At 41.5% G+C, this 15,830-nt stretch overlaps 1 protein-coding gene across 5 annotated transcripts in view; it reads left to right on the top strand.

Annotated features, from left to right (window-relative positions):
• The window catches only part of LOC120459776 (activin receptor type-1), a 97,796-nt gene that overhangs the window by 63,397 nt on the left and 18,569 nt on the right, over positions 1-15,830 (top strand). For all 5 annotated transcript variants that reach the window (XM_089133038.1, XM_089133039.1, XM_089133040.1 and 2 more), the window contains 5 exons: positions 2,471-2,734; positions 3,274-3,479; positions 9,213-9,312; positions 9,684-9,830; positions 9,992-10,267. In XM_089133038.1, coding sequence (XP_088989164.1) covers positions 2,471-2,734; positions 3,274-3,479; positions 9,213-9,312; positions 9,684-9,830; positions 9,992-10,267 — 993 coding nt within the window. The remainder of the gene's footprint in view (positions 1-2,470; positions 2,735-3,273; positions 3,480-9,212; positions 9,313-9,683; positions 9,831-9,991; positions 10,268-15,830) is intronic.

Below are 15,830 nucleotides of genomic sequence, written 5' to 3'. Positions count from 1 at the left end.
GGTTGGACCCCCTTTTGCCTTCAGAACTGCCTCAATTCTTCGTGGCATAGATTCAACAAGGTGCTGGAAGCATTCCTCAGGGAGTTTGGTCCATATTGACATGATGGCATCACACAGTTGCCGCAGATTTGTCGGCTGCACATCCATGATGCGAATCTCCCGTTCCACCACATCCCAAAGATGCTCTATTGGATTGAGATCTGGTGACTGTGGAGGCCATTTGAGTACAGCGAACTCATTGTCATGTTCAAGAAACCAGTCTGAGATGATTCCAGCTTTATGACATGGCGCATTATCCTGCTGAAAGTAGCCATCAGAAGTTGGGTACATTGTGGTCATAAAGGGATGGACATGGTCAGCAACAATACTCAGGTAGGCTGTGGCGTTGCAACGATGCTCAATTGGTACCAAGGGGCCCAAAGAGTGCCAAGAAAATATTCCCCACACCATGACACCACCACCACCAGCCTGAACCGTTGATACAAGGCAGGATGGATCCATGCTTTCATGTTGTAGACGCCAAATTCTGACCCTACCATCCGAATGTCGCAGCAGAAATCGAGACTCATCAGACCAGGCAACGTTTTTCCAATCTTCTATTGTCCAATTTCGATGAGCTTGTGCAAATTGTAGCCTCAGTTTCCTGTTCTTAGCTGAAAGGAGTGGCACCCGGTGTGGTCTTCTGCTGCTGTAGCCCATCTGCCTCAAAGTTCGACGTACTGTGCGTTCAGAGATGCTCTTCTGCCCACCTTGGTTGTAACGGGTGGTTATTTGAGTCACTGTTGCCCTTCTATCAGCTCGAACCAGTCTGGCCATTCTCCTCTGACCTCTGGCATCAACAAGGCATTTCCGCCCACAGAACTGCCGCTCACTGGATGTTTTTTCTTTTTCGGACCATTCTCTGTAAACCCTAGAGATGGTTGTGCGTGAAAATCCCAGTAGATTAGCAGTTTCTGAAATACTCAGACCAGCCCTTCTGGCACCAACAATCATGCCACGTTCAAAGTCACTCAAATCACCTTTCTTCCCCATACTGATGCTCGGTTTGAACTGCAGGAGATTGTCTTGACCATGTCTACATGCCTAAATGCACTGAGTTGCCGCCATGTGATTGGCTGCTTAGAAATTAAGTGTTAACGAGCAGTTGGACAGGTGTACCTAATAAAGTGGCCGGTGAGTGTATATTTATATTAAAGGGCACCTATTATGGAAAATTCACTTTTACATGGTGTTTGAACATAAATGTGTGTTGGCAGTGTGTAAGCAAAACCACCCTAGAATGATAAAAATCCACCCAGTTTTTTTTTAAATCTCAATAAATCATGTGCACTGCCTCAGAACGAGCTGTTCTGAGATTCAGCTCTTTGTGACGTAGAAAGGGAGAAAGGGGTTTGATTGACAGTGTGGCTGTGGCCTAGACCCCGCCCTCGGTGATCTGTACACATCATCCTCCATTGTTTCAACGACGACAGCCGGTAATGTCTCTTGGAAACTTAAGTGTTCTGTCGTGGACTCGTGGGTTAATCCTGTTGTTGTAGCTTAAAAGTTAATCCTCAACTGTGGATCGTCATCTACTGTTTGCGATCCACCGTCACATCCAGTAACAGTAAGTGTGTTTTATGATTTTTGAGCAAATAGTCTTTTCAGTCAATGTCAGCCAATTCAACAACAAATGCGTCTAAAGTTGTTGTCGTCGTAGGATGTCTGTGTAAGCTATATAATTTAAACCTTGTTTGTATAGTGTGTAACCACACATTTATATATATTTAAAGATATTGTATTAAAAACTGCATATATGTTGTTCTGTATGTTAGCCATCTCCTCACATTTGCCACAGAAGCACCCGTATGACAAGTAAACATGACGCCACAGGTCCCCGTCCCTCGCATAAATGTAATTTCGCTTGTACGTAGCAAACTTTATCACACTATGTGTATGTAATTTCAGAAAAATTGTGCCAGCATTAGTGTTTATGTGTGTCTGTGTGTGTGTGTGTTGCACATGCCCATCATTTCAAAGGGAACGCGTTTACAACGCTAAAGTACATAAATGTATCAAATAACCATACCGAGACGTACTGGTCCATTCTCATTTATGTTTATTCTGCCGGAGTCTCTTCGTACTATTTATATATTCCGATTCAAACGTACGCTGAATGACATTCAAAACAGCGCGTCTCTCACTCTCTTAGCCTTCTGCTTACCGACTGCCATAGGTATCAAGTTACGCCCTCATCCAAAGGCAGGGCGGGGATATGCAGCTCATTTGCATTTAAAGCCGTATACCTCCGAAACAGGTCATTTTTAAGCAGGCCCCAAAATGACATTTTCAAATGGTTATAATAAATTAACTGTGGGGTATTTTGAGCTGAAACTTCACAAATACATTCTAGGGACACCAGAGACCAATATTACATCTTGTAAAAAGGGGCATAATAGGTGCCCTTTAATATTAATCTTCTTCTTTCCAGATGTGGAGTTAATGGCAGCCCCTACAGAGCACGAGTGTGTGTGTGAGGGCCGGTCGTGTGTAACGAGCGACCGCTGTATGGGTCAGCAGTGTTTCTCCTCTTTGACTCTGAGTGATGGAACGCCAGTGTCTCAAAAGGGCTGTTTTAAGGTGTATGAGCAGGGCAGGATGACCTGCAAAACTCCTCCATCACCTGACCAGATTGTAGAGTGCTGTCAGGCTCATCTGTGCAACATGAACCTCACTGTGAGACTTCCTGTACGAGGTAATGCTTACACATACACAAACTAATAAACTGATCCTTCTCAGGTTTAAATGGACATAGTTTTATATTGATTGGTTGCCATGCAATTGTCTTTATTGCTTGGCTTATTTACATATTTTCAGCCATTTGTTTGTACGCTTTAACCCTAAAGACACACAAATAATTCTAAAAGTTTCAGTGACCTCCAGTGTGACATGCATTTTTATCAAATAATAATTATTAAGCCACCAGCTTTTATGACCTCATTAATAATTTAGGCAGGTAATAATTTTGATTAGAGTTGGAGTTACTTAAAAAAAGAAAAAGAAAAAAACAACAACAACAAAAAACTACAGAAGAGTGGATATTAGACCAAAGTAAATTGGCTATACACAATGACTTTGTGGACATTATGATGGTTTTTGAGGGGTTTTTTTTCACAATACAATGACAGGGTTAAAATTAGCTTAATATCATAAAACTAATGAACTTTTGTTAAATTTACTACTTAGCAGTTCAAAATAGTTTATTTGTACACTAAGTTTCTCTGTCTCTCTCAGGGGTGGAGGGACCCAACTATAGCTTGACAATGCTGACCATTGTGATTGTGGCTCCAGTCATCGTTCTGATATTCCTATCTGCTGTGGCGATCCTGATCTTCCATTGTATCCACCTTCACCAGATAGAGCATCTGACTACTCATGATGCCGAGTATGGCACCATTGATGGTCTGATTGCGTCTAATGTGGGAGAAAGCACCCTCGCGGTGAGGCAAACATACACATCACAAAGCACATTGAACTCTTACTGAGAAATCTGGTTCCATTATTTGAAACAGCACAACCAACAGAGAAAATAAAGTTAAAAAAATAAGTAAAAAAATGAATACATTACTTTTAAAGTTATTTATTCGGCCATTAAACAACTACAGTAAATAGCTCATATTTACCATGCTAAATTTACCATGGTAATTGCCCATTCACACCAAGAATGATATTTGTAAAGATGATGATAACTATGTTCGTGTCCACATCAGCAGACAATATCGTTCTGTTTATTCTAAGTGTACACTGCAGTTTATGTTGTCTGTCGCTTTAAATGCTTAAGCTCTATAATGTAGGATTGATTCTGTTTGGGTGTCAATGTTTTTATTGTTCATCAGCTAGGAAAATGGAACTTTATTGTGAATAGCATGTTTTGATCGCATGAAGGCCTTGATTGCATGTTTTTTAGACATGTTGTGGATGCCTATACTATAGGACACACTGCTACAGTAACAATACAATTTTTTTATCTGTATTTTCTTCTAAGCTTATTAATTAATAGCATAACACATAAATCCATGCACAAATTACTTTTCAGAATAGTTTATAATACCAACAAGATTTCGTCCTACTTTATACTAATTGTCTTTAAGTACTATGTACTATGTCAACATTAAAATGAATGATTCGATGCAATGCACTTATTCTGTACATACATGTTTTTTCATATTACCAATATTTAACAAAAATACCTGCATGTAATTACAGCTTGAATTTCTGTTGTTTTAGTGCCTTGCGAAAGTATTCGTATCCCTTCATTTTTTTTTTTACATTTTATTATGTTGCTGCCTTATGTTAAACTACTTTAAATGGCTATTTTTTCCACATCTATCTGCACTCCATAAACGATAATGACAAAGCAAAAAACAGAGTTGTGATAACTTTGCAAATTTATTACAAATAAAATACTGAAATAATTACATTGCGTAAGTATTAGTACCCTTTTCTGGGACACTATAAACTTAGCGCAGGAACATTTCCATTTTGCTTGTAGATGATACTTTACTTTGAGTGGTGGTAGCCTGTGGAAATGCAATTTAATGGATATGGCTCGAAAAGCCACACACCTCTTAATAAAAGGTCCAAGAGCCGAAAATGCTTATCAGAGTAAAAACCAAGCCATGAGGTTAAACCAACTGCCTGCAGTGAAGGTTCACAGAAGCATGTAGCCTTCATAATCCTTAATGGAAGAAGATTGGAACAACCAGGACACTTCCTATAGCTGGCCTCCTTGCCAAACTGAACAATCAGTGGAGAAGGGCCTTGGTTAGAAGGTTCCATGATCATATATGGAGATGGGAGAAACTTACAGAAGGACAAACATCACAGCAACACACCACCGATCAGGGATGTGTTTCCCGAAAGCATCTTTAGCCAACTATGGTCGCAAGTTCTGTCATTATCAGCATAGTTCAACGAGTCAGGGTTTCCCAAAACCATCATTCCAGTGAACATTCGCAAACAGCATCGCAAAGTTGTGTGGTTTGAACGACAGCTCTCGACCTGTGGTTAGAGGCATCGTTTCTATATTGCATGACATTTGGAGGTAATAAATCCTTATCTTGAGCAAAATAAGCAAGCTGACATTCAGTACAACCGGTGTATTTTATTTAGAATACATACAAATGGAATTTACTTCTTTTAGTTTGTCAAAAGATTTAAAGTAACATTTTTGAAGAGTGCGCATGTGCTCTACTATGTAAGAACGAGCCAAATATTGAGTCTGGTAATAAAGCAAAATAACTGAGAACAATTTAAAATAGTCCTCAGATAATATGTCTGTAATTTATATTAATAAATCTAGCGTTAATTGGATCTAAAACAGTTTAATTAAAAGTAGTTACTCCACCACGTGCGAAACCATCGTGGTTGAACGATACTTTGCGACAATGGGTTTCGGGAAACAGTCGCGACTAGCTAGTAGATTTCTCCAACGATGCATCGTACTATGGTAGTGAAATAGTGAATTACAGCGTTGTACGGGAAATGCACCCCTGGGCTTTATGGCAGAGTGGTGAAGACAGAATTAAGTGAAGACACATGGTATGACACTTGGAAAAAAAGCTCTTAAAGGACTCTCTTAGACTGTGAGAAACAAGATTTTCTGGTCTGATGGACCTTGGTTCTAAGCATCATGTATGGCGGAAACCAGGCACCGCTCATCATCTGCACAATACCATCCCAACAGTACAGCATTATGCTGTGGGGGTGGGACTGGAGGAAACATCAGAGTAGAAGAAAAGCTCAATGCAGCAAAATATAGAGATGGCTTTATTGAAAACATAGTCTACGTTCACACTGCAGGCTGAAACGACCTAATTCCGATTTTTTTGCCCCTATGCGACCTATATCTGATTTTTTGCATGACAGTCTGAACGACACAGATCCGATCTTTTCAAATGTGACCCAGGCCACTTGGGTATGTGGTCCAAATCCGATATGTATCCGATCTTTTGAAATGCGACTTCAATCTGAACGGTCAGGTCACATATATCCGACCCGCACGTCATTGCACGCACCTGTAAGAAGCCAATACACGCTAACTCCAATGCGTTTCTGCACTGTTATGGGCCGCTGCAGACGTGTCTCTTCCCCAGTGTTGTGCCTGAACGCGTTCAATGAACGATAATGCATGAATGCGTTCATATTTTGTTTCAAAATAAACGTACTGTATTATTGCCTGATGAACATTACTGTGAACACGTTCATTCTGGTGTCTGTGAACGTGCGCTCTCTGTCAGTTTAACTTCGTACAGTAGGGTGCCAGATTTCTATAGAGCCTTCCAGGTGAAAACCTGGCTAAAACACATGTAAACATGCCTGAAAACACCCAATCTGGCAACACCAGCCACCAGTGTCGCACCGCGGACGGCGGCGACAAAGCAAGGAGCGCGGAGGGAGGTACTATCAATTAAACGGGTTTTATGACGAGGTCGGTGAAGATTGGAAAAATCGTACATTTATGTGCAAACTTTGCCCGTCGATAAAATAATTGTTGTCTGTGTATGGGCTGTGGGCTGTGGCATTAATAATAATAAAACAAAAGCTCGCAACATATGGAAAAAAAAGAACTATTCCGCAAACAACAAGTGACGTCGTTGACCGTTGATTACTCTTCTGCAGTGTTGTGCAAGTTACTTCCAAACTATAATACATTAGGTATTACTTGTTACTGTTATTTAAAAGTAATTCATTACCTTACAATATTACTGTCTCTGAATTGTAATGCATTATATTACTCATGTATTACTTTTGAGTTACTTTCACCAAAATAACTAAGTAGTACTTAACTTTTGGGCTGTAACGATATGCAATATGAAACCGAAATCGCGATTTGCCACACGACTCAGATCCACGAACCTACAGAATCGCGACACACCTCTTCCAACTCCCAGCGTTATTCTCCTTACCGTCCAGATCCAATGCTGCCTTATCTTAAAATTAGGCTATTAGTATTATTTGAAGTTAACATTATAAAATACGTAGACCTACACCACAAAACTAGTTGAGGATAAATTATTTAAAATTGGGGAAGTCCAGCATTATGGACATGACATTTGCAGTCAAAACTTGAAATAAAAATTCTCAGAAAATACATGTATTGAAACATATATAGGCTACTTCCTTAAAGGACTCCAGACATTAGACAAATATCAGTCTATGTTTTATTTTTAATATTAGGGAAAAGACACACATTCATGCGTGACAAAAAAATAGGAGGTAAAATATATTTTTTGTAATTCTGTTAATTACACTGTGCAAATCGGATGAGGAAGGGTTGGCTCTCCAGTCTCCATAGAACTTAAAATATTCATTTTATTTTAGTTTTCGTGTTCGCATTTATGAGGAAAAAACAATGTTACAGACGCGACCGCTCTGAACTGGCACTAAAAGACTGCTTTAAACCTTTCACATAATCTGTTGCCTTTAAGAAGTAAAAGCAGACAATACACTGTAATACAACTGTAATACAAGCCTCACTGAACATGTAACGAGTAAAATATTACTGAAAATTGATTAGTAATGCCTTACACTACTGCGTTACAGCAAAAAGTAATATGTTACTGTAATGTATTACTTTTGTAATGCGTTACTCCCAACACTGCTCTTCTGCGCATGCGGGTCACTTCTGGGTCATTTTACGTTCACACAGGAGATCACAAAAGGTCTCATTTAATTGGAAATGTGAATGTCCTTGCAAAAAAAAATCGCATTTTTTCAAAAAATCGGAATTGAGCATTAAGCCCTGCAGTGTGAACGTAGCCATAGTTTTTCTTTTTTTTTTTTTTTTGCATTGTCATTATGCAGCGCACTGCGCAGTCTCATCTCAAGACATCATATAACTGATGTCTTGGGACATCTTTTGACCATACGTCAACATCCGCCTTTTTAGGGTACCCTTTAACGTTGGTTAGATGACGTTATCGGATCCTAACCCTACCCCAGACCTAAACCTACCCCTAAACCTACCCCGTCACCTAACTGACGTTAAAGGTAAAGCGTCAGTTGTATGACGGCCCGGGATCGTCATCTAACCGACTTTTAAGGGGTACCCTAAAAAGGCGGATGTTGACGTATGGTCTATCAAAAGACGTCCCAAGACGTCAGTTATATGACGTCTTGGGGTGAGACTGTGTTACATTATGGTGTATAGAGAGTAGATTGATGTGAAAAAAATCAGTTAAATTAGTTCAACATAAGGCAGCAACATAACAAAATGTGAAAAAGTAAGGTGTGTGAATTCTTTTGCAAGGCTCTGTATACAATTATATTGTTTAGCTTTTCTCTTCACCTCAACCCACCCTTATACCTAACCATACCATGAAACCTGTCCCTAATCTTAACTGTATCCCACCTCAGTAGCAGCAAGTGTTTTGTAATACAACATGTACACAATAAGATAATTGTACCTAACAATTTTTCTATGTATGTACATGGTTAAAGATGGGTAATATAAAGATGCGCCCCAAGATTTTGTTTTTGTTGACATGATAAAAAGTTTTATGAAATAAAAAAAAAAATCTGAATCTGTCAGAGTGTCAGAATCCCCAGCATCTCCTCTGTTTAAACACATTTTGGCTGAAAAGATGCAGAATTTGTGTGTATTATGATGTGTGTTTGCTGAGCTGGCTCTTCATTTGCTGTTGTTGGATTTTTTTCAAGCCATTTTCAAAGATCTCTGTTGGAGTGCTTGGCAACCAAAGCAAATATTCAGCGGTCTAATGTTTGCCAGAGCATAAAGGTCTGTTCCAGTGCTGGGAGTGACATGTTATTAAAACTACTTGAATCTGTAAAATCTGCTCTCAGAGGCCTAGGAGGTGACTGGTTTTTGCTTTGATACTTTGAATGTGTAGATTAATTTGTTCAGATTAAACAGTGTCTGAAGGTACACGGCTATGATTTATTTTGGGTTGTGCAGTAATTATTCTCTGTGTTTTTGGAATCCTGCTCTCTAAAAGTCTCTCTCCATGATGCAAACATATGGTTATCATGACTCTACTGGTTTTGGCCTTTGGTGCATTTTTTTTTTCTCGTTCCAAAATTTTTGAATTGTGGCTGATCAATGTGTGCTCTCTAGTGTATAAGTGTGTACTGCAGGGTCCAAATTAACAAATGTAGATGAACTACGGTAAATGTACTACTTTGTTTTTCTTTATCTTTTGTCTTTCTCTCAGGATTTGTTGGATCATTCCTGTACATCTGGTAGTGGCTCTGGACTGCCTTTCCTGGTCCAGAGGACAGTAGCCCGACAGATCACTCTCAGCGAGTGTGTCGGTATGTGCCCACAGCCCCACAGCATCTCAGTGCTTTATCAGAACTATGTTTGTGTGATTTTCAGATTTTATGTTGTAGGTTAGCAGCTCATTTAAAACTAAATTATACACCAAATGGCTTTCAGTTACTAAGCTATAGTTATGGGACAATTTTTACCAGTAGTAAGCTATATCTGACACAACGTCATTTTTTATTTATCTGGGTTATGTCCTCAATAAAAAACAACAACAAAACCCTGCATAAACTGTTACATTACATAGCTTATATATTTCTGCAAAGTCATTAGCTGTAAATAAAACAATATAAGTCTATGTTGTGGCCTTATTAAACAACTAAAACAATTAATTAAGCATATATGTGTTTTCTTTCAGGTAAAGGTCGATATGGAGAGGTCTGGAGAGGTCAGTGGCAGGGAGAAAGTGTGGCTGTGAAAATATTCTCATCTCGAGATGAGAAATCCTGGTTCAGAGAGACAGAAATCTACAACACTGTCCTACTGCGACACGAGAATATTCTGGGTAAATCATTTACACCTTTCATAATGAAATCAAACCCCTAGAAATTACATTTCCTTTCGTTAGGATACCTCAGTTTTGTAATAAAGAACAGTGATAAAATATTTCACTTAACCATATATTTGCTATATAAAAAGTTTACCTTGGATAAAAATATTTTTCAGGCTTCATTGCATCAGATATGACATCACGTAACTCCAGCACTCAGTTGTGGTTAATCACACATTTTCATGAAATGGGATCTCTCTACGATTACCTGCAACTCAGCATGCTGGATGCTTCTGCTTGTTTACGAATGGCACTGTCCATCGCCAGCGGGCTGGCTCATCTGCACGTGGAGATCTTTGGCACTCAGGGCAAACCAGCCATCGCTCACAGAGACCTAAAAAGCAAAAATATTTTAGTGAACAAAAATGGACAGTGCTGCATCGCAGACCTTGGTAAGAATGGCTTCTGACTGAAGCAAAAGTTATTTTATGCATGCTGTTGATTTCATATGGCTATATATTAAACTATTTAAAATATTAACATGAAGTGTATTTTGGACAGTGTCAGCAAACATTCAAAAACCCCATGTGATCTATGATTTGAAATAACTGTAAAAGTAACAATTCAGATCATTTTAAAGGAACAATCTGACTTTTTGGGACTTTAGCCTATTCACCTTATCCCCCAGAGTTAGATAAGTCCATACATACCTTTTTCATCTCCGTGCGTGCTATAAGTCTGTTTGACGCACCCACCGCTAGCCTAGCTTAGCACAAAGACTGGATGTGAATGGTTGCAGCTTTCATACTAATCCAAATGAGTGACAAAATAACGCAAACGTTTTCCTATTTACATGTTGTGGTTTGTATAGTCACAGACTGTACAAATATCAAGGCCATATGAGACACAGACATCTTTTAACAGTATAAATACTATATGCGAAGCACTGCTACTTTGGCAGAGTGATAACCATCACCTGAGACGCACCGTGACGAGGAGCAGAGAGTTCGCTCAGTGTTGGAGTAAAGAGTAAAGAGTCAGCAATTACTAACGTTAGATAGAAAAGCATAGTTTATCATGGGTGTTTACTTTATTGTATGAGCTGTGACAATAAACAGGGGAGACCAGGTAATACAGTACCATGTTTCATTGAATTCCAAACAAAAATGCATCCAAATTTATAAATATCACAGAACATGAATAAATTATTATTATTACAGGAATTTGAAATGCAATTTATTAGTTGAACCAAATGTATTCAACAGCATATAATATACAGTATAATTGCATTACTATAGGATAGAATAAGGGGAAAGTAATAGCACAAATTGTTTTTGCACAATGAACTCACAGCCTATCGTACCCTTTTGCACGCTCAAGTTTGTTATTTCCATGGTTCTTTCAAATTTAGGCTACTAGGCGCGCCGCGCGCAGGTTGCAAGTTCAACGCGCTCGTTTTTTTCCAAGCGCGTCCGCGCCGCATCAAGATAGAAACATATTCATACCCTAATCATATAATAGTGTCACTAACGTTATATTAGATCTGACTAATGGCACTGTTACAGTAGGTCATCTAAAAACATGACGGAGCACTTACCTCGGCCGCAGGTGATCCACTTGTCCTGTCTGTGCTATAGATGGGATGGCCTTATCCTTCAGCACATTATGGTCCGTGTGGCAAATTCCATTTTTTCAAAATAGTCGTCCTCATTGAAATGTACCGAGCAAACATAATGTCCCTTGATAATCTATTTAGGTGTGTTTGGATCAACATCCAGAGTAAGTAAGTTAGCCATTTCTTCATCCAGTCAGCGAATTCTGTGAAACATGGTATTACCTCCCCTGTTTACTGTCGCAGCTATTTACAATAGAGCGAAAACCCATGACTGTAAACGAATCGGTTACCTAACGTGACCTCGGTTCTCTCTAGATGAGGGAACGAGTATTGCGTAAGCTAGCTTACGCTACGGGAAAGATTCATCTTTTCTGAGAAGTTGAAGCCAAAAAATTATCCTTTAATTTTGTATCCATTGTCAATGCAGTTCCCTGCAGCAGACCATGTGCGGGCTAGCTAGCAGCTCATAGGTTCGCTCAGGGAGAACTGCTACAGCCTATGAGGGAACTCGGTTGAACTCGTGGCCAATGAGAAGCAGACACGCTCTCATTGCGTCAAAGCCCGCCAAACGGCGTGGCCCGAGTCTATAAATAGGCGAGTTTCCCGCTGTTTTCCGGTTTTCATTGAATGGAGCGAGAACACTAGTAGCGCAAGCACGGTCGGGAACGCAATACTCGTTCCCTCATCTAGAGAGAACCGAGGTTACGTTAGGTAACCGATTCGTTCTCTTACGAGAGGTACTCTCGAATTGCGTAAGCTAGCTTACGCTACGGGAACACCTGGTCAACGCCGTGCGCGCTAGGCATCCACAATGAGTCCCCGGGGAGCGATCCCGGGGGACCCTTATAAGTGGGAAATAATGTACATGAAATAAAAAGGGCCAGCAAGCAGGCCGGTGAATGTGTAGTACATGAGCACATGAGGGAAGAACAAGCGGCACGCCGGTTGTATGAGTGACTCCCAATAGTGCAGCTCAACCTAGGAGCTGAAACATACTAGGCTGCTAGTAGCTTTGCCTGCAGGGCGGGTACTTCCAGATTGTAAAATCTGACAAAGGTGGAAGGGGAAGCCCATCCTGCTGCCACGCATATGCCTTGAATGGAAATGCCGCTGGACCATGCCCACCATGAGGCCATGCCTCTTGTGGAGTGAGCCCTGATGCCCAGAGGGCATGGCAGGTCTTTTGATGCATAAGCAGAAGCAATAGCGTCCACAATCCATCTGGATAGTGTCTGTTTCAAGGCGGCCAGGCCCTTGGTGCGCCCACCAAACGAAACAAAAAGCTGCTCAGAGCGTCTGAACGCGGCAGCGTGTGTAGTGTTCAATCTCAGAGCCCGAACCGGAAAGGAGATTGGCGTCACGTTCGCTATCGGATGCGGGTAGGGCCGATAGGGAAATGACCTGAGCCCTGAACGGGGTACCTATCGCTTTGGGGACATAGCCATGTCTAGGTTTGTGGATGACTATGGAGTCATTGGGTCCAAACTCAAGACACGCTGCGCTAGAAGAGAGCGCGTGAAGGTCTCCCACACGTTTTACTGATGATAGAGCAGTCAGAAAAAATGTGCAGCCCCTGACTCCGCAGGGGGTCGAGCACCGTATCCATGCACTTCGTAAACCTACGGGGTGCTAAGATAGGCCGAACGGGAGGACTGTGTATTGATCTAGGATCGGTCTGAGGCCGCCGTCTTTCTTGGGGACAAGAAAATAACGGCCGTAAAACCCGGACTCGCTCATAGAACGCGGAACTCTCCCTCTATAGCCTTTTGGCACAAAAGCTTCTCTATCTCTGAGCGAAGCGTGTTTGCTGCTTCTGAACTCACTGTAGTTTCGAGCCGCGCCCGAAAGCGTGGAGGGCGGCGACGGAACTGTAACAGATAGCCGTATTCTATTGTGCTTGGCACCCATGGGGAGATTTCCCGGAATAGCTTCCCATGCTAGAAGCGCGATGCTTGCAGGTGAATGGCTATATCGCCCTGATTGTTGCACATAGCGGGCTGGACACAGTGTGGGGGTACGCTAGAATGTTTTCGGCAACGGGACTTACACTCAGAGAGGAGTTTATGGGCCATGTAAGAGAGCGGGCAGAGGGGAGACGCGCACACGGGCTCGAGGGCGCGCTTATGCACTCTGACACTTGAGCGGGCTGTGTCCGCTCTATGGGAGTGGGCTCTGAGCAGTGTTGGGAGTAACGCATTACAAAAGTAATACATTACAGTAACATATTACTTTTTGCTGTAACGCAGTAGTGTAAGGCATTACTAATCAATTTTCAGTAATATTTTACTCGTTACATGTTCAGTGAGGCTTGTATTACAGTTGTATTACAGTGTATTGTCTGCTTTTACTTCTTAAAGGCAACAGATTATGTGAAAGGTTTAAAGCAGTCTTTTAGTGCCAGTTCAGAGCGGTCGCGTCTGTAACATTGTTTTTTCCTCATAAATGCGAACACGAAAACTAAAATAAAATGAATATTTTAAGTTCTATGGAGACTGGAGAGCCAACCCTTCCTCATCCGATTTGCACAGTGTAATTAACAGAATTACAAAAAATATATTTTACCTCCTATTTTTTTGTCACGCATGAATGTGTGTCTTTTCCCTAATATTAAAAATAAAACATAGACTGATATTTGTCTAATGTCTGGAGTCCTTTAAGGAAGTAGCCTATATATGTTTCAATACATGTATTTTCTGAGAATTTTTATTTCAAGTTTTGACTGCAAATGTCATGTCCATAATGCTGGACTTCCCCAATTTTAAATAATTTATCCTCAACTAGTTTTGTGGTGTAGGTCTACGTATTTTATAATGTTAACTTCAAATAATACTAATAGCCTAATTTTAAGATAAGGCAGCATTGGATCTGGACGGTAAGGAGAATAACGCTGGGAGTTGGAAGAGGTGTGTCGCGATTCTGTAGGTTCGTCGATCTGAGTCGTGTGGCAAATCGCGATTTCGGTTTCATATTGCATATCGTTACAGCCCAAAAGTTAAGTACTACTTAGTTATTTTGGTGAAAGTAACTCAAAAGTAATACATGAGTAATGTAATGCATTACAATTCAGAGACAGTAATATTGTAAGGTAATGAATTACTTTTAAATAACAGTAACAAGTAATACCTAATGTATTATAGTTTGGAAGTAACTTGCACAACACTGGCTCTGAGAGAGACACGAGACATGTGGTGCTTTTGTGTATGGGTGAACACTGGATTGTGGGCACATTTTTCTACACAAGAGGCTTTATGCAGAGGGACGCGTGCACGGCTCGTGGGCGCGCTTATGAACTCTGACACTCGAGCGGGCAGTGTCCGCTTTATGAGAGTGGGCTCTGACAGAGGCACAGGGAGTGTGGTGCTTTTGTGTATGGGCGAACACAGGATTGTGGGCACATATTCTACACAAAAGGCGTGTGTATACATACACATGTACTGTATGTGTATACACATAGCGGGCTGAGCAAGTGTGTGAGCGCGCTTACAGTGCTTGTGCGTGACGGCTCGTGGACAGCCAATGGCTGTTTAGTGAGTGACTTTCCGATAACGTGAATGGGGAGCGAGTCACGGTGTGATGAGCCAGCGCGGGTACGGGTGTGGTGTTTGTGTGTAGGAGTGAACACTGAGCTGTGGGCACATATACTACACTTATCTCAGACATTTTGCACTTTACAGACATTATTATGGCCGCGTGCATGTAGAAACGTGAGCGCTGCAAGCGGGCACGAGACTGAAGAGGCTGGGGTGCGCGCGACCTGGCCGTGTAATAGAGCGGGCAGAAAGATGTGAGCACAGTTGTGGGCACATCTTTTACAGATAACACTCGCAGCATAGCCAGCTAAGAGAGTGGGTTCTGTTAGACACGGGAATGCTGTGTTTTAATATGGGTGAGCACATGGGTGTGGGCACCTATTACACTTGAACAGAAATAGCGTCAATCTAAATCTGTTGGCGTTATTGCAGGCGTTCATGTTATGACTGGCTCGTTGCTGCAATATAGACATTTTCGGCCGCTCGAACGAGGAAAGAGAAACGTTAGAGAGATGGGTGCTAGCCGGCCTCGGCGGGTTAAAACACACTCGTTTCTCATGTCGCTGCTGCCGCATGTGCGCGGGAGAGCGTGGCCGCGAGCTCAGAGCTGCATAAAGTTCTGCGAGAGCCGGAATCGAACACGGGTCTCTGGCACGAAAAGCTGTGTGTTTTACCACTGAGCCACAGCAGTAAAGACACAAGCTGACTAGCGTGAGCAGATAAGATGGCGTGATAGTGGCGAACAGGTACAGCCTCGGCGGAACGAACACACCATAAACCCATTTTCGGTGAAGTTATGCACGGGGGGCGTCTACGGCCGCTCGAACGAGGAAAGATAAACGTTAGAGAGATGGGTGCTAACCGGCCTCG

Source organism: Pimephales promelas, chromosome 7 (assembly GCF_988280905.1).
Source record: "Pimephales promelas chromosome 7, fPimPro1.hap1.1, whole genome shotgun sequence".
NCBI classification, from domain to species: domain Eukaryota; kingdom Metazoa; phylum Chordata; class Actinopteri; order Cypriniformes; family Leuciscidae; genus Pimephales; species Pimephales promelas.
This window is presented reverse-complemented; position numbering and strand designations above follow the sequence as displayed.